The sequence below is a fragment of the Meles meles genome, chromosome 8 (assembly GCF_922984935.1).
Source record: "Meles meles chromosome 8, mMelMel3.1 paternal haplotype, whole genome shotgun sequence".
NCBI classification, from domain to species: Eukaryota; Metazoa; Chordata; class Mammalia; order Carnivora; family Mustelidae; genus Meles; species Meles meles.
This window is the reverse complement of record NC_060073.1, coordinates 31,209,014-31,235,619: the sequence shown is the minus strand read 5'-3', so window position 1 is coordinate 31,235,619 and position 26,606 is coordinate 31,209,014. Positions and strand designations below refer to the sequence as shown.

The following is a 26,606-nucleotide window of genomic DNA, read 5'->3' as shown; positions in this document are numbered from 1 at the left end:
GAACAAATGAATGTTTATTTGTATTACTGATATGCATTTGCTTGGTCTAGTTTCAGAAGCCCTGCGGGTGGCATCTACTAGCCCAACTGCCAATACTACTGGTACTTCAACTACTTCCTCCACCACTGTGGGTGCAGTTAAGCAAGAACCTCCCTGCTCTACTTCATCCGCAGCAAATACCCTGGAAAATGTAAACTCTACAGAACCCCCAAAGCCCTGCGAACCTGATTGTCTTCCTTCAGACCAGTTTGCAAAAGGACAGGACACTGTTGCCATAGAAGGTTTTACAGATGAGGAAAACACAGAAAGTGGAGGGGAAGGCCAGTACAGAGAGCGTGATGAATTTGTGGTGAAGATAGAAGACATAGAGACTTTTAAGGTGATTTGAATGTTCACAGGTATATTCAAGGTCATAGTTTAGTGGGTATGTCCTTATGTAATAACCCCTCATAATGACTTTAGTAGTAAGATCTAGCTTGAATTGCAAAAAGTTATATTTTGATGGTTATTCTAAGTTATAATTGTTAAATAATAAAATCAAACTAGCAGATATTTTGAAAAAGAAAGCCATTTAAAATAATTTTGACTTCTATCTGAGTGTTAGGTATTTCTGACTAGTCACTATACTGCATTTAAGTACTAGTAATTAGGGCTGTTTTGAAATGTTAATTTTGTTCAAGGCTCCCAACTCATTGTATTGTTAGGAGTTTGGAGAAAATGAATTTTTCATTTAACAGTTTAAAGAAAATAAGAGAAATATGATGTAAACATAGAATTGACATATTTTCATAATTGCAAATTATAGAATCATAGGTAGAATGTCAAATTTCATACTGGAAAACTTTAGCCATTTAAAAAAAAAATAGGTTTCAGAAACCTATTTGGGGGGGATTGGGGTTTTGTTTGCTTTTTGATTTTTTTAATTGGGGCAGAGAGGAATGGCATTAAAAAGTATAAATGAGGAACATAACCTTCAAATTATCTATATGCCTTCCATTCACAATTAACTACTGTTAATATTTTAGCATATTTGTTTCTGGTCTTTTTGAATACATACATACTCTAAAAATTGTGTCAATTTATGTATGACTATCATTAGAAAACTTTCCAACAGTTACACAAAAGAGTAATTGGCTACTGTGCTGTTGGTGTCCTCCCTATTTTTGGAAGAATTTTAGCAGAGACTGAATAGCAAGCTTATAAGAATTGTTACAAAAGTTCAGGTAGGTAAAAAACAAAAGTTTAGCTAGATAGGTCTTTAATTTTCCTTTCAGCTCTAAGATTCTATAAATCTAGAATTTGTTGTCAGTTTATATAAATATGATGAATTCTGCATATTACAGGAGGCTTTAAAAACAGGAAAAGAACCCCCAGCTATTTGGAAAGTACAAAAAGCTTTATTACAGAAATTTGTTCCTGAAATTCGAGATGGACAAAGAGAATTTGCTGCTACCAATAGTGTAAGTGGAGTGCTTCTTTATATTCGTCTTCCTGGGTTTTTTGACAGCATCGTGATCCTAGGGAAAATACAGAATGATTTAAATTTAAATGTAATTTATATTGAACATTTCTGATAATAGCATAAAATTTGGTATATGATACTCTGATAGCCTGATGTGAGTATGTAAATCCTGGCTTTTTAAATTATTATTATTAGTCTATGAAGAGTTCATATGGACTCAGAGGCTATTATATTGATTTTTCTGCCAGTCAAACATCCTGATTTTACCAGAAGACTTCCAGAAATGATTCTTTTGTACTTAATGTAGTTACTTAATAGCATCGAGTAAGTAAGCATCTGGTAATTAGCCAAATGAGATTGCTTCTGTGTATGGGTTTACAGCTAAGAATAAGCCTGAAGTCATTTTTATTGAGGGTGAAAAGTAGCCTGGCCAGAGCTGCATTTGAAAAACTTAGAGGATAGCAATGTAATAGTGAAGCCAACAAATAATTATGTACAGAATGTTTAAGTATGTAATTCAGAGTGTTTCTTTCCTTAGTACCTTGGGTATTTTGGAGAGGCAAAGAGCAAATACAAAAAGATATATGTGAAGTTCATTGAAAACACAAACAAAAAGGAATATGTCAGAGTGTGTTCCAAAAAGCCACGAAGTAAACCTTCACAAACTATCAGGTATTTATTTTTGTATGTAATATATTTATGTAGCAATTATTTTTGGCAATGTAATTTTGTTAAGTTTATCTTCTTTTTAGTAATCTCTATACCTAATATGGAACTTGAACCCATGACCTGGAGATCAAGAGTCCCACACTCCTCTAACCAAGCCAGCCAGGCACCCTGGCAATGTTTTATATAGAGAATTACATCAATTAAAGAGTCTGAATTATTTTTAATCATATACAAGTCTGAAAATTCAGTGTCTGCTGTAATAAGTGATTCCTTTTGGTGTAATGAAAGAGGGGCTATAAATCTCATGACTGTCTTTGGTGGGATGGGCACTCTTTTCTTTCTCAGAGTCTTCTTGGTGTCACCCTAATATAGTGGGGGAAAAAATGGATGAGTCAAAAGATTTTAGTCCAGCTCTTTGTGATCTAGAGTAGCACAACCTTTTTTGAAGCCCCCCTTTTTATCCATAAAATGATGAAGTGTCCAGTTTTAAATGAAAAAAAAATTTTGAGAAAAAATTTTAAGACTTCCACACTCCTAAGCAAGTATACAATAGAATTAGAATTATCATCATATATTAATTATTGTGATTCTGGGTTATCTGGAACATGAATCTGGAAGACAGATAACCTAGCCACATTCCTGTGATCTGCAAGGAAAGAGGGCCATGACCCTAGACAGTCTCAATCTAGCGCTAGGAAGGTCTAGCTTGTTAAGATTCCAACTTACTGGAAGCAGCGTACCTTATTTTTATGATGAGATTTTATCCATTCAACTCTCCAAAGCTAATACAGCAAATCTTGAGGGGCTCTAGGACAAGTATAGTTGGGTCTCCACATCCAAACATCCTGGTTCCACCTAAGGGTTTCAGATGGTCAGGGCTGGCTATGGCTATCCAGGGTGTATCCTGCGTTACTTCCCAAAGCCTTTGATCACTTTATACGGCCTCATCCACAGGGAAAGGAGTGAAAAGAGAGAAATCAAAGTTGAATTAATAGTTCCTTAGTGACTGAATATTGAATGTCAGTGGTTAGAATGTATTTCAAGAGGATTTGGCGGTGGGAGGGCGGTCATCATTGGCGATATATAGGACTTGGACTTCACTTTGGAGCTGTTAGTAATTAAATATACTTTTCTAAACAGTGTTACTCATTTTTGGTCTCATTTATTTTAATCTGACAAGATTTCAGTGTGTTGATGAAGTATGTCTGTAACATTGCAGAACTGTTCAGGCTAAGCCAAGTAGTAGCAACAAATCTTCCGATCCTCCAACACCAAAAACTACAACTACAAAAGCCCCTTCCGTGAAACCCAAAGTTAAACAGCTGAAAGTAAAGGCTGAGCCACCGCCAAAGAAACGGAAGAAATGGAAAGAAGAGTTTTCGTCATCCCAGTCTGACTCCTCTCCTGAGATCCATTCTAGTAGTAGTGATGAGGAGGGTAAGTTCTCCATGAAATGAATACCTCGATAACTTGAGACTGTCAGCATGAACAGAGAGAAGCAGTGATGCTCACAACTCAAAATTGTTTTGTTTTTTGGGGGATTTACCTACCTAATTAAGTTCGGGTTAGGCTTTTATAAAAATAAATTCAAAAAATAAATACATCCATACCTGTATACCTGCATACAAACCAAATGCACATTGCCTGAGCACTAATTGAAAGCACGGCTTGCCCACGCATGCAACCTTGTAAAGTAGAAGAAGCAGTGAACTGAAAGACTGTTGTGAGTTCTGACCACAGTAATGCTGGTTATCTCACCTCTCTGGGTGGGATGGGGATTATTAGATCACACAGTTTATACTAAGTCCTGTCGTTCTAAACTTCTTATTTTATTTACTTATTTGACAGACAGAAATCACAAATAGGCAGAGAGCCCAACGCGGGGCTCGATCCCAGGACTCTGGGATCATGACCCAAGCCGAAGGCAGATCTTCAACCCACTGAGCCACCCAGGTGCCCCTGTCATTCTAAACTTCTGAGTCTATGTTTATGCTAGAAGAAACTATTACTCTGATACTGTAATTAATAAGGTATTAATAGGGCATGTAATTATTACTCTGAAACTAATTAATACAGTATAGAAATATATATATAATATATACTTAGGTGTATATGGAATAAGTTTATTAATTATATAATATCATGCATACTGCTCTGTATCTGCCCCTAGCCAACCAGCTGCCCTTGACTAAGCGAGGTACCCTATCTGTGCCTTAGTTTTCTCTTTTATAAAATGAAAAGGTTGAAATAGATCAGCAGTTACCAAACTTTTCATTTGTTTGTTTGTTTTTAATTTTTTTTTTTTAGTTTTTTATTTTTATTAACATATAATGTATTATTATCCCCAGGGGTACAGGTCTGTGAATCGCCAGGGTTACACACTTCATAGCACTCACCATAGCACATACCCTCCCCAATGTCCATAACCCCACCACCCTCTCCCGACCCCGCGACCCCCAGCACCCCTCAGTTTGTTTTGCGAGATTAAGAGTCTAGCAGTTACCAAAATTTTTGATCTTAGAACACTTTTTTTACTCTTAAAACTGTTGAAGATACCAAGGAGCATTTTTGTAGGCTAGGTGTAGATATAGATGTAGGTAATAGTTGTATTTACTTTATTAGAAAGTGAACCTGAGGGGTGCCTGGGTGGCTCAGTCAGTTAAAGGTCTGCCTTCGGCTCAGGTCATGATCCCAGGGTCCTGGGATTGAGCCCCACATCAGGCTCCCTGCTTAGCAGGGGAGTCTGCTTCTCCCCCTACCCCTGCTCATGCTCTCTTTCAAATAAATAAATAAAATCTTAAAAAAGAACAAAACTAAACTAAATTTGAGATAGTTTTAAAACACGACAGTACACCAGCACACATTCCATTAGCCATCAAACTTGTTGTGTAATATATACAAGAAAGATAAAGCAGTTCAGTCTAGGGCAGAGGTTGGCAAACTATGGCCAGTGGGCCAAATCTGACCAATAGTCTATTCTTGTAAATAAAGATTTAACTGAAACACGAATTCATTTACATATTTTCAGATAGTTGCCTTTCTACTAGGTGGCAGATTTTGAATCATTGCTGCAGAGAACATATGACCATTAAAGCCTAGAATGTTTGCTCCTGGCCCTTCCAGAAAAAAAATTGGTGACTTTTCTTCTGGAGCATAAAGTTGGAGGTAGGCAGAAAAAGATGAAAGGATGACGGAAGGCCACATATACCGAGTTAAAGCTGAAAAGCCTGGGATCCTGTAAGCTCAGAAGAGACCGTTGGAGGGATTTAAGTAAGGAGCAAACATGGTGAAATTGGAATTTGAATTATAAGACCTCATAGTTCAGGTATAATTGAAAGTCTGAACCTTAGTTGTGGCAGGAGGGGTGGAAGAGGGGGACACATAAGATATTCAGACTGATGGCGCACCTGGGTGGCTCAGTGGGTTAAAGCCTCTGCCTTCGGCTCAGGTCATGATCTCAGGGTCGTGGGATTGAGCCCCGTGTCAGGCTCTCTGTTCAGCAGGGAGTCTGCTTCCCTCTCTCTCTCTGCCTGCCTCTCTCCCTACTTGTGATCTCTGTCTTTCAAATAAATAAATAAAATCTTTAAAAAAAATTTTCAGACTGAACGTGAATGATGAATTGGGCATTGGGGGTGCTACTGAGGTTGATGGCCAGGTTGGCCTCTGACATTACAAGTGTCATTGCTTGGGAGCTCATCTCAAAGCTTATTGGAATAGAAATTGAATTGTAACAAAAAGTCTTCTTCAGGGCAACAGTCTACTAGAAATGTGTTGTTTTTAAAAGCTACTTAGAAACTATGCACATCAGAATTTATAAAGAAGATACCAAAGAGCATTTTTTTTTTCCCCGAGAGCATTTCTGTAGGCTAGGTGAAATTTAGTGCTTTGAGTATGTGTAGAAGGCAATATACGGAATCTTTGCAGTTAGCATTCCTGCCTACTGTTTAGAATGGAGTGGTTTGAATTCTGAATGTGCACACCACTGTACTGCTTCCTCAGATGACTCTCAAAGAGTTTTTCTTTATTGGTAACTCGAGTTGGTGCCACTAGGTGTCAGTAATAGGTAAGCATTTTTAGTGTTTAAAAAGTCAAATATTGATGATAAACATAGATTTATAGGCTGGTGGTTTGCAAAACTATCTGTTTCAAGACTTTTATAGTCTTCAGATTTATTGACGATTCCAAAACACTTGTGGGTTTTTTTTTAGGCTTTATCTATTGATGTTTACCAAATATTAATTAAAATAACTTTGTAAAATATTTATTTAAAATAAACCCATTCCAGGGGCGCCTGGGTGGCTCAGTGGGTTGAGCCTCTACTTTCAGCTCAGGTCATGACCTCAGGGTCCTGGGATCGAGCGCCGCATCAGGCTCTCTGCTCAGCAGGGAACCTGCTTCCTCCTCTCTCTCTGTCAAATAAATAAATAAATAAATCTTTAAATAAAATAAAATAAACCCATTCCATATTAATATTTTTTAACAACTGTATTTTCCTAAAATAACACTAGTTAGAAGAGTAGCATTTTCATATTTGCTTCTACATCTATATTATTTCGGCTAAAGTATATAAAGAAAACCCAGCCTTGGAGCACCTGGGTGGCTTAGTCAGTTAAGCATCTGCCTTTGGCTCGGGTCATGATCCTGGCGTCCTGGGATGGAGCCCCACATTGGGCTCCCTGCTCAGCAGAGAGCCTGCTTCTTCCTCTCTCTCTGCCTCTCCCCCTGCTCATGTTCTCTCACATTCTCTATCTCAAATAAATATAAAGTCTTAAAAAAAAAAAAGGAAAGAAAGAAGAAAACCCAGCTTTATGTAGAGTTGTAGTTGGGAAAGGGAGGAGTATTTTAATTAAAATATTTTAATTTTCAGACAATTATGGATATTTTTCTTTGATACTCAGAAGTTTTTTAATTTATGAACTTGACAAGAAGTAGCTTTTTCAGCTTTTCATGCTTGTTACTTTAAAATGTATTGGTTTGTCTTACCCCCTCAATGTATCTTTAATCCATGAATGATTTTATAACATTATCCATTGGTCATGTGAAAATATCTGTTAGCTCATTATTGTACATATTCTATTTCACTTTTTCCCACATTTTAAGAAATTGTGCTAAAATATATATATAACATAAAATTTGCTGTTACAGCCATTTTTAAGTGTAGTGTTGTGCAACTATCACAGCTGTCTATTTCCAGGACATTTTCATCACACCAAATGGAAACTTTGTAACCATTAAGCAATAACTCCCCATACCCTTTTCCCCAGTTGCTGGTGATCTTTAATATGTTTTTTGTTTCCATGAATTTGCCTACTCTAAATATCTCATATCAATATGCTTGTCTTATTTCACTTAACATGATGTTTTCAAGGTTCATCCATGTTACGGCACATTTTCACATTTCACATTTATTACTAATTACTTTTTATGGCTGAATACATTGTAAGTTTAGCCCTTGTATGTTCACTTTGTTTATCTTTTCATCTATTGATGGACATGGGTTGTTTCTACCTTTTGGCTATTGTAAATAATGCTGCAGTGAACATTGGCATACAAATATCTGTTTGTATCTTTTTTTCAATACATCTAGGAGTAGAATTTCTGAGTCATATAATAATTGTATGTTTAGCTTTTTGAGGAACCACCAAATGATTTTCCAAAGCGGTTGCACCGCTTTACATTCCCACCAGCAATGTAGGAGATTCCAGTTTCTTCACATCTTCACCAATACTTGTTATATTTTGGTTTTAGTATGTTGTTGTGGTTTATTGTAGCTATCCTAGTAGGTGTAAAGTGTTACATTGAAATTTTTATTTGTATTTCCCTAACAACTAATGATGTTGAGCATCTTTTCAAGTGCTTATTAGCCATTTCCTTATTTTCTTTGGAGAAATATCTGAGATCTTTTGCCCATTTTTTAATTGGTACATTTCTCCTTTTGTTGAGTTGTGGGAGTTCTTTATATTTTATCCTGTTCTGTAGGTTGACATTTCATTTTTTATAATGTCCACTGGTGTACAAAAATTTGAAATTCTAATGAAGCCAAATTTATCTGGTTTTTTTCTCTGTTGCTCAGACTTTTGGTGTCATATTTAGAATCCATTGCCAAATGTAAGGTCATGAAGATCTACCCCTGTATTTTCTTCTAAGAGTTTCATGATTTTAACTCTTACATTTAGGTCATACATTTTTACAGCATCAAAAAAATAACACTCATTAATACTACCACTGATCTCATCAGTAAACTCCTTAAGTATTGATTGGGATGTTGTCAGCCTCATAGTGGTAGATACACATTTTCCAAAATTCTTATTTTCATTTGAAACCTCAAATTTTCTCATTGGCAGCAAATGCTGTCAGTTGTTTTTGTTGAATGACAGGTCCACTTCTTTAATTTTTAAGAATACCATGTCTGGGGGTGCCTGGGTGGCTCAGTCGTTAAGCGTTGGCCTTTGGCTCACGTCATGATCCCAGGATCCAGGGATCAAGCCCTGCATTGGGCTCCCTGCTCCATGGGAAGCCTGCTTCTCCCTCTCCTACTCCCCCTGCTTGTGTTCCCTCTCTCACTATGTGCCTCTCTCTGTCAAATATTAAATAAAATCTAAAAAGAAAAATAAAGAATACCATGTCTACCAAATGCCCAAGTCTGAATAGGCGTAATGTGTGTGTGTGTCAGTCGTCCTTTCAAATGAAAATGGTGTCCCATGAGGAGAAAATGACTAGTTCATCTTGTAACTCAAACAATTACATAGATGTTCTTCCTAGAGATAACCATCATAGTTCATAACAGAAGTGCTTATGTACCTCTGATTTCATCACACAGAATATTAACACATTTACTCAATAGTAATGATTTAATACAAATAAAAATTTTTACTGCTTCACCAAGAACTATCCCTTTTTTTTTTAATTTTTAAATTTTTTTATAAGTAATCTTTCCCCAACACGGGGTCAAACTCACAACCTCAACCTCAAGAGTTGCATGCCCCGCCAAATGAGCCAGCCAGGCACCCCAAGGACTATTAAGTGAAATTGGCTCCCCGCCCTCCCCTTAAAGGCACGGCAGTGAGATGGCAGAGTATATGGCTGCTAGTACAGTTCGGTGTCACTGCCTCGATCCATGCTAAGGCACCAGCAGTTGTACCCATCATTTTTAGGAATATGAACAGTTATGGGGCGCCTGGGTGGCTCAGTGGGTTAAAGCCTCTGCCTTCAGCTCAGGTCATGATCCCAGGGTCCTGGGATCGAGCCCCGCATCGGGCTCTCTGCTCTGCTTCCTCCTCTCTCTCTCTCTCTCTGCCTGCCTCTCTGCCTACTTGTGATCTCTCTCTGTCAAATAAATAAATAAAATCTTTAAAAAAAAATATGAACAGTTAAAAAGATAACATTTAATACTTTTATGAAAACAGTTTTGAAATCAGAAACAGGATCTTGGAGGAAACCCGAAAACCCAAAAGGTCCTTAGACCATACTATAAGAACTGCTACTAAAGGCTGTGATAATAGTTTGTTAATAACAAAAATTGCAACTGAGTAAATTTTAAAGATTAATTGGCTTTATTCTTCAATTCATGGATCAGGCAACATCCCATCTAGCAAGTAGAGGGAGGTCAAAAAGGCTACAGAAAAGGAAGGGTTTTTAAGAGTAGAGAGTAATTGGGCGCCTGGGTGGCTCAGTGGGTTAAAGCCTCTGCCTTTGGCTCGGGTCATGATCCCAGGGTCCGGGGATTGAGCCCGGCATCAGGCTGTCTGCTCAGCAGGGAGCCTGCTTCCCTTCCTCTCTCTCTGCCTACTACTTGTGATCTCTGTCTGTCAAATAAGTAAATAAAATCTTAAAAAAGAAAAAAGTAGGCAGTAGAAAAAAATTATTAACAAAGAATCCATTGTTTCAGGCAAGGTCACCCTACTAAGCTGGATTGAAAGGGATCTATCAGTAAATTTCCTAGTGCTGACCAGGAAATTCCCAACTTGACTGGTTAAAGATTACATTTTTGGGGTCTTAAAACTACAGTCAGATTAGGTGTTATTAAGTCTTGGTGGTTTACTGACTTAGGGCCTTAATTAAGTGACACCATTTTGGACCTGTGGTTCTTTTTTTTAAGTTATGTGTTTGAATGAAAGTAAAAATTGACACATTTCTAATCTTGCAGTTTTTGCCATTGAATTTCAGTGAAATTTTCTCTCTGCATGGACCATTTTATATACATATATATATTTTTTTAATTTTGAATAAGCCTTGGCTCTAGACCAGAATTCTACATAATTTAAGTGTAGAAGTAAAAAAGAAAATATGGCTGTAGATTAAATTGTTAGATGTTTTGGGGTCTCTTTAATCTAGGGAAACCATGAGTTCTGGAGTAGCACAAGCTGACGGCAGATGTCTATGGTGGAGCCAGAGGAGAAGAAACAGATCCCTCCGGGGCTGATTTACAAATGCTGGGCTGTTCTTGGGCGTCAGAGTCCCCTAGAAACCCCTAGAAGTATATTTAAGCTTCGTTACTACTGCTACCATCCCCTACCAACCTATCCCCCCCCACCCAATAAAAAAAGATTCTATTTTAGTAAGTCCAGCAGTCTGGGTTCCTGGTTTGGTTTGGTTTGGTTTGGTCTGGTTTTAAAAGCTCTCTAGTGATTATGATATACAAACCAGCTTTGGGAATCTCTACCCCAGAGTGTTTTTAAAAGCCAAATGGGCAGAACTGGAAATCTGAAGAAATTTTATCTACAAAGATTTTTCTGTTTATAGGCTCTTGTTATAAATAAAAGTGTTTTTAAAGTTATCAGGAAGGATATTTAATATTTTGTCTTTTTTACTCTCCCAGAATTTGATCCTCCAGCTCCCTTTGTCACTCGTTTTTTGAATACAAGAGCAATGAAGGAAACCTTTAAGAGCTACATGGAATTGCTTGTTAGCATTGCTTTGGACCCTGACACAATGCAAGCCTTAGAGAAGAGCAATGGTACAGTCTGCTAAGTAGTGCCTTCTTGGTAGCGCTTCCTGGATCATCTTTATTCTTGTCTATTAGCTGTGCACTTAATATATGGATTTTATAATAGATACCTGTACATTGTCAGTTCACAAATCGGTGATATGGATTCTATAAAGTAGTTCTATAATTCATGAATTGTCAATACTTGAACAGCTTTATATAACTATTCTCCAGTCTCCACTAAGTGTCTGTCTTACATGCAAGGTCCGGATGTCAATATATTCGTTTTCTAACAATTGGAAAGATGAACTGGATAATAGTGGCAGAAGGATTAAAATTTTATATTGGTGTCTGGTAAAAGATACATCACAGAATAATTATTTTCTAATCAGTTAATAGTAAATCCATGTATTGTGTTATATTCATTAATATTATTCCTTTGTACTCTTCCTTTAGTAAATTTTTCTTACAGTAAAATAGAGATGAAATTAATATCTGAAATAAACTGGTGACCTGTGTATGCTCACTAACATTTACCCCTCAGCTACTATGGCATTCTCCAATGACAATTGAAAAAAGGGAATGAAGTGATTAATGAGCCAGTTTCCATTATCCTTCTATCAAAATGAATTGTGTGCATGTATGATCAAAAGATAGTAACAAAAATCACTAACAATATACTTCAACCACAATGTCTAATAATACATATTATTTCCACATACTTTGATATACATTGTTCTGTTTGATCCCAGAACAATTCACATAGCCATTTTGTAGATGACAGCAGTGAGGCTCATAGAAGTTAAGTGACTTGCTTTTAAGAGCCCACAATTTCTAAGTAGCCGAGAAATGATTAAAATCCAGGGTCTAATTTCTGGTCCATCATTTTTTTGACCATATAATCAGAGGCAGTAATCTGTACGTCAGTCATTTTAAAATCATGTGGAGGTGGAAGAGATGTTAGAGATTACCTAGTCTAAAACATTTATTTTGTAGACTAAGGTTCAAAGAGATTAAATATATTTCATAGAGTTATAGAACAAGTTAATGGTAGAATAATCACAATTAAAATCCAATACTTAATTCCCCATGTCGGCATTTTTGCCATTAAATGTTTTTTTCACTCAATCAAAACTCCTTGCATCATAGAATTACATGTCTTAGTACTTTTGATTCTGGAGTAGTTGTATTTTAATTGATTTTTTTTTCTATTGCTTATCATAGTTTTATGATTTTTCTCCATTTGCTGTTGTTTGCAATTGTTCTATTTTTAAAATAATCCATAAACTTTCTTTTGTGAAATGTAAACTCTTACAGTTTTTGAAAAGGTTTAATCACTACTAGAAAGATGTAACTATCAAGGTCTGGTATAGTGATCTTAGAACTCATTCCTCACTAAGGACTCGTTCTTCAATTAGAAGTGTTCATTTTGTGCTTATGTTTGTATTCCAAATATAAAGAATCATTTTATTCAGCTACAAAATTAGTAACCAGAGTCTGAGGGTTATATTTTCAGAATATTTTCAGAAAGGTTATTAAAGGTGATTAGTGTTATGAAATATATTATTATGCTGATAAATTAAGAAGTAATCGAGTAACCTAAAATATTTAGTACAGCACCAAAAATAAGTCTGATGAAAATGCTTTTCTTAAAGGAGCTTAAAGTTTTTCTAAAGTCTCTTTAGAAAAAGAAAGTGAAAAGTTTTAGTTAGGATCTTTATCATACGTTTATTCTCCCCGTTTCTGAAATAACTATTTGGCTCTTCTGTTTTTGAAACTGGATTTTGATCATTTTTCTTCCCGTACTTTTTCTTTGGCCCAAACTAAATTAAGAATTTCATACTTGGGGTGTGCCTGCAAGGCTTAGGTGGTTAAATGTCTGCCTTCAGCTCAGGCCGTGATCCCAGGGTCCTGGGATTGAGCCCCTCATTGGGCTCCCTACTCAGTGGAGAGCCTGCTTCTCTCTCTCCCTCTGCTGCTCCCCCTGCTTATGCACTCAAGCTCTCTCTCTCTCTCTCTCTGTGTCAAATAAAATATAATATAAAATATAAATATTTTATAAATAATATAAAATATTAAAAGAATATCATGTAGTATTTTATAGAATTTTATAATGTCAGACAAATCTATATTTTATAATATTATTATTTGGATGATAAATGAGGTCTAGAGAAATTAGGCAATGTACTTACTGGTCACTTAGCTGTCATCAGTCAGTTCTAGTGGCAGAGGCAGGGGTAAAACCCAGGGCTTCTGATCCTGTCATCCTGCTATGCTGCTGCTTGCTTTGCTTGGCTACTGCAGACCTATTTTTTCAAGTTAGCTTTTGTTCAGAAAGCTACATGTCCAATATTTTTAAAGTAATATTTATATATACCAGTGAATTTGATGTCATACCTTTGAGAAAAAGTTGAATTTTCAGCAAGTTTTTGTGTTGATAGTTTATCCTGCTAAACTTTTATCTTGTTTTAGATGAGCTACTTTTGCCTCATATGAAAAAAATAGACAGCATGCTGAATGATAACCGAAAGAGACTTCTTTTGAATCTTCATTTGGATCAGTCATTCAAGGTATTTCCTTCAGATTATTTATTAGCAAACTCCCTGACAATCAAACCCTTAAGTGTAATAGGCAGGAAATTTATGAAAGTGCTTCTCAGCTTTGTTCAGTTTTTCACCCAATGAAAATTTGATTTTTATTCATTACGAGTCTGGTTTGCTTCTCTTTTTATTTTATTAAGTCCTTTCTTAGTGTTAATCATTTGCTTTTCTCTGCTTAAATTCATTTTTTAGACTTTATATTCATCTAGAATTCATTCTACATAATTTCCAAATGCTTTCAAAAGTACTTTAAACTATCAAATTTTAGTTATTTTTCTTTTAAACCTTTCAAAATTTTCTTATTTCATCTATAATTATAATTGGCCTTTCCTTAGCATAGTTATCAAAATTCCCTTACATGCCTGACTTACTCAGTATCTGAGGAAAAACTGATCTTAACATAATGGCAGATATATATTGGAACTCTAAAGTGGTTTTGGTGTTATCAGAAATAGAGAACAACAAAAAGCTAATCTAAAGACAGAAAATTTATCACAGAAGCTACTTTGTAGTCAAAAAATTCCTAGCTTTTCTTATTGAAAGTATAACATATACCGTTTAGAATCATTTGATCATATCTACCTTGGGAGAAGTTTTTTTATACATTTGTGTAGCTTTTTATTTTTATCAAGAGACTATTTTTACAGCAGTTTTAGGTTCACAGCAAAACTGAACAGAAAGTACAGAGAGTTCCCATCTACCACACATGAACAGCTGCCCCCATTATCAACATGTCCCACCAGAGTGGTACATTTGTCATAACTGATGAACCTACATTGACTCATCCTTCTAACCTCAAGCCCATAGTTTGCATGCCTCACTCATGATGTTGTACATTCTGTTGGTCTGGAGAAAAGTATAATGACGTTACCAACTGTTGAAGTGTCCTACTTTTTAGTTTCACTGCCCTGAACTTCATCTGTGCTCTATTCATCCCTCCCTTCGTCCCCACCTAACCTCTGGCAACCACTGATCTTTTTACTATCGCTGTAGTTTCATCTTTTCCAGGACGTCCTGTAGTTGAAAACCATATTATATGTAGCCTTTTCAGATTGGCTTCTTTCATATACTAATAAGAATTTAAGGTTCTGGATGTGAGGGCGATCTGGCTGCGACATCTGTCACCCCACTGATCGCCAGGGTTGATTCAGCTGATCTGGCTGGCTAGGCGGGTGTCGCCTTCCTCCCTCACAGCTCCATGTGTGTCCCTCCGAAAGCTGCACACTCTGTCATAGAGGACGACCTTCCCCGATAAAGGAGAGGACAGTTCTTCCATCCAGGCTATACGAGTAGCTGCGCTCCCCTGCTAGAACCTGCAAACAAGCTCTCAAGAATTTGAGGTTCTGGGGCACCTGGCTGACTCAATCAGTAGAGCATGTGATTCTTGATCTCAGGGTTGTGAGTTCAAGCCCCACGTTGGTCATAGAGCTTACTTCTAACAATAAAAAATAAAGATCTAAAAAATCACTTGTTTAAAAAAAAAGAATTTTTTCCACCATGTCTTTTTATGGCTTGACAGCTCATTTCTATCAGTGAATAATCTTCCATGGCCTGACTATAGCACAGTTTATTCATGTACTGAAGGACTTCCTGGTTGCTTCCTAACTTGGCAGTTATCAGTAAAGCTACTACATAAACATTTGTGTGCAGGTTTTTATGTGCATATAAGTTATCAACTCATTTGGGTAATTTGTATACCTTTTTCACATCCCTGTTTTATCTGAACTCCACATAAAAATGAAAATTGACTTCCTTTTAGCTAGGTGGAAATGAAAGCTCTGAGATTGAGTTCAAAATTAAGTGACACCAGGGGTGCCCTGGCGGGCTCTGAGATTGAGTTCAAAATTAAGTGACACCAGGGGTGCCCTGGCGGGCTCTGTCAACAGACCATATGACTCTTGGTCTTGGGTTGTAAGCTTGAGCCCCACATTGGGCACAGAGATTACTTTAAAAAAAAAAAAATCAGGGGCACCTGGGTGGCTCAGTGGGTTAAGCCGCTGCCTTCGGCTCAGGTCATGATCTCAGGGTCCTGGGATCGAGTCCCGCATCGGGCTCTCTGCTCAGCAGGGAGCCTGCTTCCCTCTCTCTCTGTCTGCCTCTCTGCCTACTTGTGATCTCTCTCTGTCAAATAAATAAATAAAATCTTAAAAAAAAAAATCAAAGTTCAATGGCATCAGACTACTAATAGTCCTATATTCTTCACTGACATGCATTTGCAGAGAAAAAAAAGTGAAAAGGTAGTATGAAACACAGTTCTAAGAATCTGGTCTACTGACTCCTAGTCCAGTATTTTTTTTTTTTTAAGATTTTATTTATTTATTTGACAGACAGAGATCACAAGTAGGCAGAGAGGCAGGCAGAGAGAGAGGGGGAAGCAGGCTCCCTGCCGAGCAGAGAGCCCGATGCGGGACTCGATCCCAGGACCCTGAGATCATGACCTGAGCCGAAGGCAGCGGCTTAACCCACTGAGCCACCCAGGCACCCCACCTAGTTCAGTATTTTCTGCAGAAAAGAGAATGCTATTGTATGTGTGTTTTCTAAAAATTTACTGAATCTTAAAAATGGCCAGTTTTGGCTACCCATTTTATTTTTAAAGATTTTTTTTTTTTAAAGTAATCTCTACACCCAACATGGAGCTCAAATTTACAACCCCAAAACCAAAAGTCACATGTTCCACTGGCTAAGCTAGCCAGGCACGCATTGGCTAACCATTTAGAAATGTTAAACTGATTCTCTAATAACTTGTATTAAAATAAAGCCCCATTTGGAATTTAATAGATTCAGTAGATATTTAAAGCTTATGCAATAGTTTATGATGAAAAACTGAAAAATTAGTTTTCATATTCTTCTTTTCAAAGAAAACAGTTTCTCATTTTGAAATTACAGTTATTAAATTTGATTCTTTTCATTTATAGCAATTTGCATTTCAAAGCCAAGATACATGCACAGTGTTTACAATAATAAAATATTACAAATAGTAGATTATAAAAGATTAAAAGATTTTCTGTTCTTTAGAAATAACACCATTACACATGAATTCAGTAATTTAAGGAATCCTAAAGCCTTTTGAGGTTAATCGCGTTCTGTTTTCCTCTGAAATCCATGTGCTTCCAGTCATCTTTAGTGTCTTGTCACAAAAGGTGCTTGAGAACTCATAGTCTGGAAGAGAGTTGGCCCTAAAGGTTGTAACTATTTATAAAACTGTATCTTATCAAATGGGGACTTCATTCTGAATAATAAATATACTGTGAGCACTTGAGCCCTTTTAGTGTCAAAGTACTAAATGACAGTAGTAACGCAGTTTAATCTTTTAAAATAACATTGTTTTTTTTTTTTTTAGGTAAACCCTGTCCCCAGCTGAGCCAGCCAGGTGCCCTTAAAACAATACTTAAACTAGTTAAATTTAGCTACAAATATCATTCAGTTATTTGTAGTTTTTCATGTCCAGATGATTTGCCAAATGGATAAGGACAAAATATGCCAGTGACCTTTTTTTTTTTTTTTTTTTTTTTTTTTTTTTTGCCAGTGACTTTTTAAAGAGTGGCCTGGAGTTGGTTTGGTTTCGTGGCCACTAAGTCATCAGTGAGTAACTACCATGTCATTGTGGCCAGAAAATGCATCAAAGTCTGTTTTAGACTCTTTTTATACGACTGAGGTCAAAAGAAGCAGAGAGGAGTGAAGCCAGAGAAATATTGTAATGCAGCTTGTTTTCACTGTTCTCATCAGGGAGAGATCCATCCCGTTCATCTGGGATCAGATGCCTTCTTTATAGCAGGGTGTGGCCAAGAGGCAGGGTGTTGACAGTGGTTGAATTGGTAGAGCTTTGAAGAAACTTGTGTCCTTCTTTCTCCTACTTTGAAGCCACAGAGAGCATTTCTAGAACTCCCTGGCTTGTTAAGGAGTCCCTACAGTGCCATGCACTATTGGCATAGAGCAGGTCATAAGGTAAGGTTCGTCCAGATTCGAGGGATGAGGAAATAGATTCCATATTTTGATGGAGGAGCTACAAAGAATTTATGGCTCTGTGTAATACCCATGTGTATTTCTATATTGTGTATACTTACCATACCCCATCTATATACATGTGTGTACTATTTATGAATGTATGTATATGTTTCTGTATTTTTTAAATAAGTTTTGAATAGCAGGAAGTTAGTTTTCTTCTGATGTCAGTTATTTTTCTTTATTTTAAAGAATGCTTTGGAAAGCTTTCCCGAACTAACGATAATTACTCGAGACTCTAAAGCAAAGAGTGGGGGTTCTACTATCTCTAAAATCAAAATGAACGGCAAAACTTATAATAAGAAAACTCTAAGGACTTCTAAAACAACCACCAAATCTGCACAAGTAAGTGTGTATGGATTGTTACAATTATACCTTTTCCAGTTAATATAATTCCTCTTTAAAATATTGAAACAGGGGCGCCTGGGTGGCTCAGTGGGTTAGGCCTCTGCCTTCTGCTCAGGTCATGATCTCAGGATCCTGGGATCAAGCCCCTCAACGGGCTCTGTGCTCAGCAGGGAGCCTGCTCCCCCCACCCCACCCCACCCCCCACCGCCTGTCTCTCTGCCTACTTGTGATCTCTGTCAAATAAATAAAATCTTTTAAAAATATAAAATAATAAAATGCTGAAACAAGGGGCGCCTGGGTGGCTCAGTCGTTAAGCGGGCTCAGGGCATCATCCTAGGGTCCTGGGATTGAGCCCCGCATTTGCGGGCTTCCCTGCTCAGCGGGAAGCCTGCTTCTCCCTCTCCCATTCCCCCTACTTGTGTTCCCTCTCTTGCTGTATCTCTCTCTGTCAAATAAATAAATAAAATCTTTTTTTAATAATAATATAAAATACTGAAACAAGCAAATACTTTATTATTTTTTTTAAGAAGTTACCTTTTTTTTTAAGATCTTATTTATTTATTTAACAGAAATCACAAGGAGGCAGAGAGGCAGGCAGAGAGAGGGGAGGGGAAGAAACAGGCTCCCTGCTGAGCAGAGAGCCCAATGCAAGGCTCCATCCCAGGACCCCGGGACCATGACCTGAGCCGAAGGCAGAGGTTTAACCCACTGAGCCACCCAGGCGCCCCTTTACTATATTATTATTAACTGTGAAGTCTTTTCAGGTAGGAAAGAGCAGCTTTAGCTCAAGGAACAGAGACTTGGTCTTATTTTGTTTTTCTCCATTGTCCAGCATAGTATCTGTATGTAGTTAGTGCTTGCAGATTTTTTTTTTTTTAAGATTTTATGTATTTTAGTTGAGAAAGATTGAGAGAATGAGTGGGAGGAGGGCCAGAGTGAAAAGCAGGGAACCAGATGCAGGACTCCATCCCAGGTCCTTGGGGTCATGATGAGCCACCCAGGCACCCAGTGCTTGCAAATTTTAAAAGTAGATGAATAGCCAAGGAATTACCTGAAGACTGTACTTACATTTTCTGTATTTTTTTTTGTCATTAGATACAAACGCATACAGATAAGTGAATTGCACATATTCCATAAGATTCAGTATTCCATATCTGTAAAATTATTGAAATTGGAATTCACTCATTCTCAAACATTGTCTAAATTATCGCCTTTTTAGAAATCAGTTTAGCAACATATCTATTTCACAACAAAAATATCCTCTGTAGAAACGCATTTACAAATGCATAAAAACGTATGCTTTTGCTCGTTGCACAATTGCAAGAGCAGTCCAGTTAAGCTTCACCAATGGGAAACTGGATAAATAAAGGGCCGTCCGGATGATGTAATACTATGTATTTTTTTTTTTTTAAGATTTTATTTATTTATTTGACAGAGAGAGATCACAAGTAGGCAGAGAGGCAGGCAGAGAGAGAGGAGGAAGCAGGCTCCCTGTGGAGCAGAGAGCCCGATGCGGGGCTCGATCCCAGGACCCTGAGATCATGACCTGAGCCGAAGGCAGCGGCTTAATCCACTGAGCCACCCAGGCGCCCCCTATGTACTTTTTAAAAAGAGACTCGTTCATTCTTTCAGTAAAATTTTGCCTGTTGTGTGCCAAATATGGTTCTAAGTACTAGGAATAGAACTGTGAAAAGTGGCCAAAATTCCCTGCCCTCATATAATTGATAGCAGTAGGGGTTATATGTAATAAGTAGAAAGATATACAAGTTTTAGTTAGGTTAAAAACAAGTTATTAAAAATAAAGTTGCAGAACAATATAGGTAGTAGGATTTCCTTCCCATTACAGAATTGGTGTCATTAATACATGTTATACATGGGGGGGAAATGGAAGGATATATATCATGCTTTAAACCATTATCTCGGAAGCAAGAGATTATAGGGTTCTTTTATAAGTCCTCTTGTGTGTCTACTGTTTAGATTTTTCTGTGTTTGAATTTTTTGAAATACTGTGTTTATATTCAGAAAAAAGGAATGAAGCTTCTAAAATACAATTTAAATTCTTATTTTGAATAAGCCTCTTATCCATATTTAAGCCTGTATCTAGCAATATCAGTCATTTCATTTTTAAAATTTCCATTCAGGCTTCTGGTCTAATATTTTTGTAAAAGTATTCAGAGCTCAAATATTCCATGAAATAAATATGTCTATAAACTCTTTTGTTTTTATAGGAGTTTGCTGTTGATCCAGAGAAAATACAGCTGTATTCTTTGTATCATTCACTCCATCATTATAAATATCATGTTTATCTGATATGTAAAGATGAGGTAATTTTTTTTCATTTATTTAAAAAAATATTTTTCTGAACTTTAAGGAGACTATAGCTGTAGTACTTTTTAGTGTCTTAAAGAGCACTGTTAAACACATGTGTCTGTATTGGCTTATAAATAACGTTCTCCTGGGTCTCTGTTATGTGTTGTGCTCATACTAATCTGAGGCTCTTCCAGAAGTTGTAAATGGTAATGTTTTTAAGCTGTTTTGCTTGCTTTACTTTGCCATAATAAATGGGACTTGATTTCATTTTCTTCACTCATAATACATAATGATCCTGCTTTAATTCACTTCAGTCAGTGCTTTGATACCCCGATGTCTTCCTTATCACTGGAATGGCCTTGTCCCACCTCATTGCTGAGAGAAAGGGGTTTTTGTGTGTTGGCAGGAAGAAATGATAGTTAAAATTTAATTGTAAGTTTTAAGTATCACAATTTAAGTTGCTCAGGATTTATATATGACAACAATACCATTTTGTGGCTGGAAAATAATGATCAATTTCCTCAAAGCTTAAACAGTTGTAGACTGTACTTTTTTGATCAGCGCTACCCCTTGTTTAACTGAGAGTTAAGTTGGATTGAGACTGCACTTGAAGCATTTGATGATAATCAGTGGAAAGATGTTCATAAATCTAACCTCTAGCAAAGGAGAAAATAAAGATGGTCGTGCAAAATATGATGACTATTTTTACAATGCCCTGAAATGCAGGACCCCAAAATCTGTCACTTAGCTTTTAACACAACTGGAAGGAATTCAGAAAGTTTGAACCATTTTTTTTTCTAGCCTTCCTCCTTGCCCTCATGGAGCTAGAAATGACAGGATTAGACTTCACCCAAATTTATGCAAAATAATCATTCTCCATGGATGAAATTTTTTTTTAAATCAGTATTTGTAGGTATAGTCATAGAATCCTTTTCATTCAAGATACAGAAACCATAATCCCGTATGAAGAGCTAATAAAGTGAGAAATATAAGCTAATGTGGTAATTCTCTTTATTTTAGATTTCTTCTGTGCAGAAAAGAAATGAAGACTTGGGACAGGAAGAAATTGTTCAACTTTGTATGAAAAATGTAAAATGGGTGGAAGACCTATTTGAAAAATTCGGAGAACTTCTAAATCATGTACAGCAGAAATGCTCCTAACATTTCCACAAAGGTTCCGTCTGTGTTATAGCACTAATGAACTGGCAGAGGCGGGGGGTCCAGGGGTGGGTAGGGCGCCAGATAAGTGAATGTCAGGCACACCTGCTTTGCTCATAGAACTTACTGATGACCTCTGCTCAAGGACAGTGGTGCTGCCCAGGAAGTCAGTCCTTTGGAAATGGACCTAAAATCCCACCACATTTTTATCCTAATGAATGATTTTTCTATTTTGTAAACCATTGGGTAACTGAGTTTTATTTTCAGAAATGTTTTTTGACAAATGATGAAGCATGCACTAAATATAATTTTTCTTTATTGCTAGAGAGATAACACTTAAGTAACTTGATTATTTTTTTCCTGACTCTGACTAAACACCAGAATGAAAGAGAGGTGGCACCAAATGCCTATGTTTATATTCGTGTCTGGCCACAAAACAGAAAGTATTGTACATTATGTAAACAGATCTGGTGTGATGTGACATTTTGTATGAGAATATCCTCATTTTAAAATATGAAATTCAGAAACTGCATTCTGCTTTACGAACTCCTTTTACTCTTAACATGTTCAGGAAACTGGATGTGGAATTGGTGCAATTCTAGGACTGCTTTTTGTGTCAAATTATATTGTAATGAAAACAATGACATACTATTTTCCCTATCTCAAAGAAAAGTATTTTCCTTTATACTGTTTTTTCCTTTGGAAAAATTTTCAATTGTACATTTTATTTCACTAATAGTTGTATTTTTCACAAGGAAAATGTTGTGGTTATAATTATGTTTGATGTATCTGTACTACACTTTTCATTATTTTCAGTAAATCTTATTTAGTTATATATTGAATTTCTATTGTGAATTCTATCTTAACGTAACCATTTTTGTTTATACGGATTTGCTTCAGTGTTATCCAGAATATGCATTCAGTACAAGAATTAGTGTAGCTTTATAAGTGGAGTTGTGTTAGACACTGCAGTCATTTTCTAATTCATGGAAATCAATTCCTTACTAAACTAGTACTTGAATAACCGATTTGTCAAAATCAAAATTAACCACTATTATACATTTGGAAGAATAAAATTTATAATTAGGCTACATGCAGTGTTAAACACAGCTTACCTAACTCTTAGAACTGGAAGTGGTAGAACTCTCCTTTTGGTGCCTTTCCAACCTTTATACATGCTGTTGTAGCTTCCTTTCGTTTGATAGCTAGTGTTTCCAGTAGTTTAGCTAAGACAGTGAATGTATTAGGTTCAACATGACCTTTTGTTTTATTTGTGTTTGCCAACAGGATGCCTTATTTGTTTGAGAAAAAAAATTTACTAGTGTCCTTCTTAAACGATCTCCTTTTTTAGGATTCTAAAGAAGTTGTTAATCATCATACTTTTTGTTTATTTTACCACCATTTAGTGCCTTAAGTCCTATCAAGAAAGCAGTGTTCCTGCTCATTGCCCAAATAAGACATGCTTATGTGGACATTGCTGTTGTCTTGATTTTGAGTTAACAGGCCAACTTCTTATACTTAAAACCTTGGTAAACTGGCAAAAAATTAAAGATAATATGTGACTTGATTTGAGAATAAGACATTGTAACATTGGGTAGGAAATGAGTTTTTGAGTTAAGCTTACATATTTATTTCTAATGGTTATCTTCTTAAAAGCAATAATCCTTAATCCAACAATCTTCATACCTGCCATTAGACAAGATAATAACAGAAGTTTCTTTCAATGGTTAAATACTCCATTTCTGAAAGTTTAAACAGTTTATTTTGAAAACAAAAGTAACCTAGATCCATTTTGCCTAACTCAAGTGAGATGTATCAGCAGTGAGAGCATCATAAAATTGATTTCGCCAAGTGGAGAAGAGTAGGAAGCAGCCATATTTCTTTCTGATATTGAGTCTGGACAGAATTGGTTTCTTTCATTTCCAAGGTGCAGAGTAGATAACTACATCTCTTAATGTAGGGTTATACGTACATGTCTTTACTCCCCCAGCTTACTTTCCTGAATCACTGATGGTTAAACATTTTTAAAAGCCATCGTGCATTTAGGTAACACTTGAAGTACATGTTTGAAATCACTAGCCATGTCTCCTTCGTAAGGCCCGTGGAAAACAGGAACATTTCCTTAAAGTTGATCTTATCTTTCCTATAGAAAATAATCCATTTCCTTTTCAACTGCAGTTGCCCTCAAAATGTTGGCAGTGTATTCATTTTAATAAAACAAGTATTTTCATAAAAATCCGAGGCCAAGTCTTTGATAACTGCCTGCAAGAGACCTAGTTGTTTTATACCATCTTCTCTCATTTGATCATACATTATAGACGACGACATCAAACTTGGACCTTAGCAAAAAGTGGAACTCTTATTATAATACCATTCATGAGTCCTTTCTTTGTATGAAATTGAATAAATACCTAGCTGATTAGTATTCACATTCCTTGCCAGGGAGTTTGAAATTTATTATCTAGAAATAATTTTAGGTTGTAGATAGAGTTAAAGAGGTAGAGCACATATTGCCACCATCCAGGAAAACATTTTTATGTAAGATTGGACTTTCCTCCCTACAAATACCTGGAAATAATTTAATATAAAAAAAATCACTTTGTGTTGGTGTTTATTTCTAGTTCAGATCAACAGTTATAGAAGGGGCTTCCTTGTTTCCATTTTCATGGTAACCCAGTTTCCACTTATTTGATCCTCTAATGAAGTCACAAATTTATCATGACTTACGAATTATCATGGTAAGTCAATAATAGAAACCATCCATTTTTCTATTATACTGTCAAATAGAAAACATTGGTGAGATGGAAAAATCCTAATTTAAAACAGCTTAGAAAATGTTCAGATTACCTTTACGTTTCTAAATTTCTTTAAATTTCTAAAACTTAAAAAGGAAAATTACAGGTGACTCATACCTTATTACTCTTTTCAGAGCTTTCCTCACTTTTTTTTTAATCTCACTTTCCTTTTAATATATATATTTATTTTTGTTGAAACAGCTGTTTTCCAATCTGTGATTTTGGAGATAAACCCATATAAAACCAATATAGCAGCAAGGTTATTGAATCAGCTTTGGGTCCCAAAAGTTGCTTCGGATGTGCAAATTGTGAATTTTTACTGTATTTGTACAATACAGCTTTTGTTTTAAACTGTAGTTCCATCTGCTTCTCAAAAATGCTTTTCAAGTAGAGTAAACTGTCCCAGGATAACTGCTTCTACCTGTCTACTGCATTTGACACTTAACTGCACAAATGAACAATGTACACTATTGGTTGTGCATTAACTTACATGTACAACTTTGGCATCTATGTTCCCAAATGCATGTTTTCGAAAATCACCTTTATTTATAAGTGACAATAATTGAAGTTAAGGATACAAAGAAACCTGCATTTGTAGCCCAGAGTTTTAAGTGGTCCATAATACAATGTATGGAAATGTGAAAGACAATTTTGTATATTTGTTTGTTACTAACTCAGATCATTAAAATGAAAACAATTTTTTAAACAACAAAATCAGAATGTTTTGAGGTTTTTTATTTTTTTAAGAACTGAAAACTGAGGTATTCTATTATCCAAAAGCATCATCACGTTATAAATTCTTCACACAACACAACACAGCGTGTTATAAAGTCCTAAACAAAGTTACTAGGAACAAGTCTGTATAAGCTATTGAGTAGATAAAAACCAGTGTATCCTGATTCCTTAATTTTCAGAATAAGATCCTGCCTTTATCTTCATATGATACTTAAAAACTTTATTTCAGGTAAACATATATTCAGCATATTTGCTGTGTTTTGATTAGTTTTTTTAAGTAATCTCTAAGGGCGCCTGGGTGGCTCAGTAAGTTAAGGATCTGCCTTGGGCTCAGGTCATGATCCCAGGGTCCTGGGATTGAGCCCCACATCGGGCTCCCTGCTTGGCCGGGAGTCTCCTCCCTCTCTCTCTGCCTCTCCCCCTGCTCTTGCTTTCTCTCTCTCTCTCAAACAAATCTCTTCTTAATAAATAAATAACGTAATCTCTACACCCCAGCATGGGGCTCAAACTCACAACCTGAGATCAAGAGTTGCATGCTCCACTAACTGAGCCAGCCAAGCACCCCAGTTAGTTTTGATTATAAAAGCATTTTCATTCCTTGACTTACTTTATATTGTTCAAAACTAAATCTAATCAATGATCTCTATCAAAAAAGATTTTAAAATTCTGTAACATTGCTGCTGCTTTATTTTCCATTCATTGCTAAAACTGTTCATTTTAGAAAATAGTCATTCAAATATCTTAGAAAATAGTCATTAAAATTATCCATATTGCAAACCTAAATGATAGCACTTCTACCCTGCTTTGTTAATGTCCTGTTACTTTCTGGTTCTTTTTATTATGCCCATCACCATAATATTATATTTTAAATATTTTAAATCATCACCATAATGCCCATCACCCAGTTACCCCATCCTGTCACCCACCTCCCCTCCAGCAATCTGGTGCGGCTTTCAGTAAATTCCTAGATTTCAGGGACACTTGTGTTTAAATGAAGATAAAGTCACATTCCAGAGTGAAATAGAAACCATCTGGATTATTGATCATTTTAGGTTATGTATATATATATCTATCCTTAAGATAGCATGAATAATTTAGAGCTGACTGGTTTCAAATAAAAGGAAGATACAATTACCCATTAGTCTATTGTTAAACCTTATCTATTTTGTGATGTTAATCGGGAGTCAAGAAATTGCTCCGCAGAATAACTTCTGTTTTACATGTAATTTACCTGTGACACATAGAGAGGTAATTTTCACCCAAGTCAAAGATTTAATTATTTATTTTAAAGATTTTATTAATTTGTTTGACACAGAGACAGCAAGAGAGGGAGCACAGGCAGGGGGAGCTGGAGAGGAGAAGTAGGCTTCCCACTCAGCAGGGAGCCCTCAGAGGGCTCATTCTAGGACGCTGGGATCATGACCTGGGCTGAAGGCAGACGCTTAACAAGTGAGCCACGCAGGTGCCCCTAAAGATTTTCTTTTAATTTAGCTCCTTTTACAATATTTAGAAAAGGCAACAGTGAAAATCACTTAAAATATGGAATAAAAAATAATGGACATGGTAGAAATGTTTTTCCTAAATTGCAGGGAGAATGAGTT

General features: G+C 36.3%; 1 protein-coding gene across 3 annotated transcripts in view; it reads left to right on the top strand.

Annotated features, from left to right (window-relative positions):
• QSER1 (glutamine and serine rich 1) overlaps window positions 1-24,967 on the top strand; it is a 77,020-nt gene extending 52,053 nt beyond the window's left edge. For 2 of the 3 annotated variants that reach the window (XM_046016103.1, XM_046016105.1), the window contains 9 exons: window positions 51-379; window positions 1,344-1,460; window positions 2,001-2,134; window positions 3,351-3,568; window positions 10,950-11,087; window positions 13,530-13,627; window positions 17,852-18,004; window positions 20,236-20,331; window positions 21,338-24,967. In XM_046016103.1, the coding sequence (XP_045872059.1) occupies window positions 51-379; window positions 1,344-1,460; window positions 2,001-2,134; window positions 3,351-3,568; window positions 10,950-11,087; window positions 13,530-13,627; window positions 17,852-18,004; window positions 20,236-20,331; window positions 21,338-21,478 (1,424 nt within the window). In that variant the 3' untranslated portion in view covers window positions 21,479-24,967. The remainder of the gene's footprint in view (window positions 1-50; window positions 380-1,343; window positions 1,461-2,000; window positions 2,135-3,350; window positions 3,569-10,949; window positions 11,088-13,529; window positions 13,628-17,851; window positions 18,005-20,235; window positions 20,332-21,337) is intronic. The other variant, XM_046016104.1, reaches the window with a different exon arrangement.
• Window positions 24,968-26,606: the final 1,639 nt, after the last annotated feature.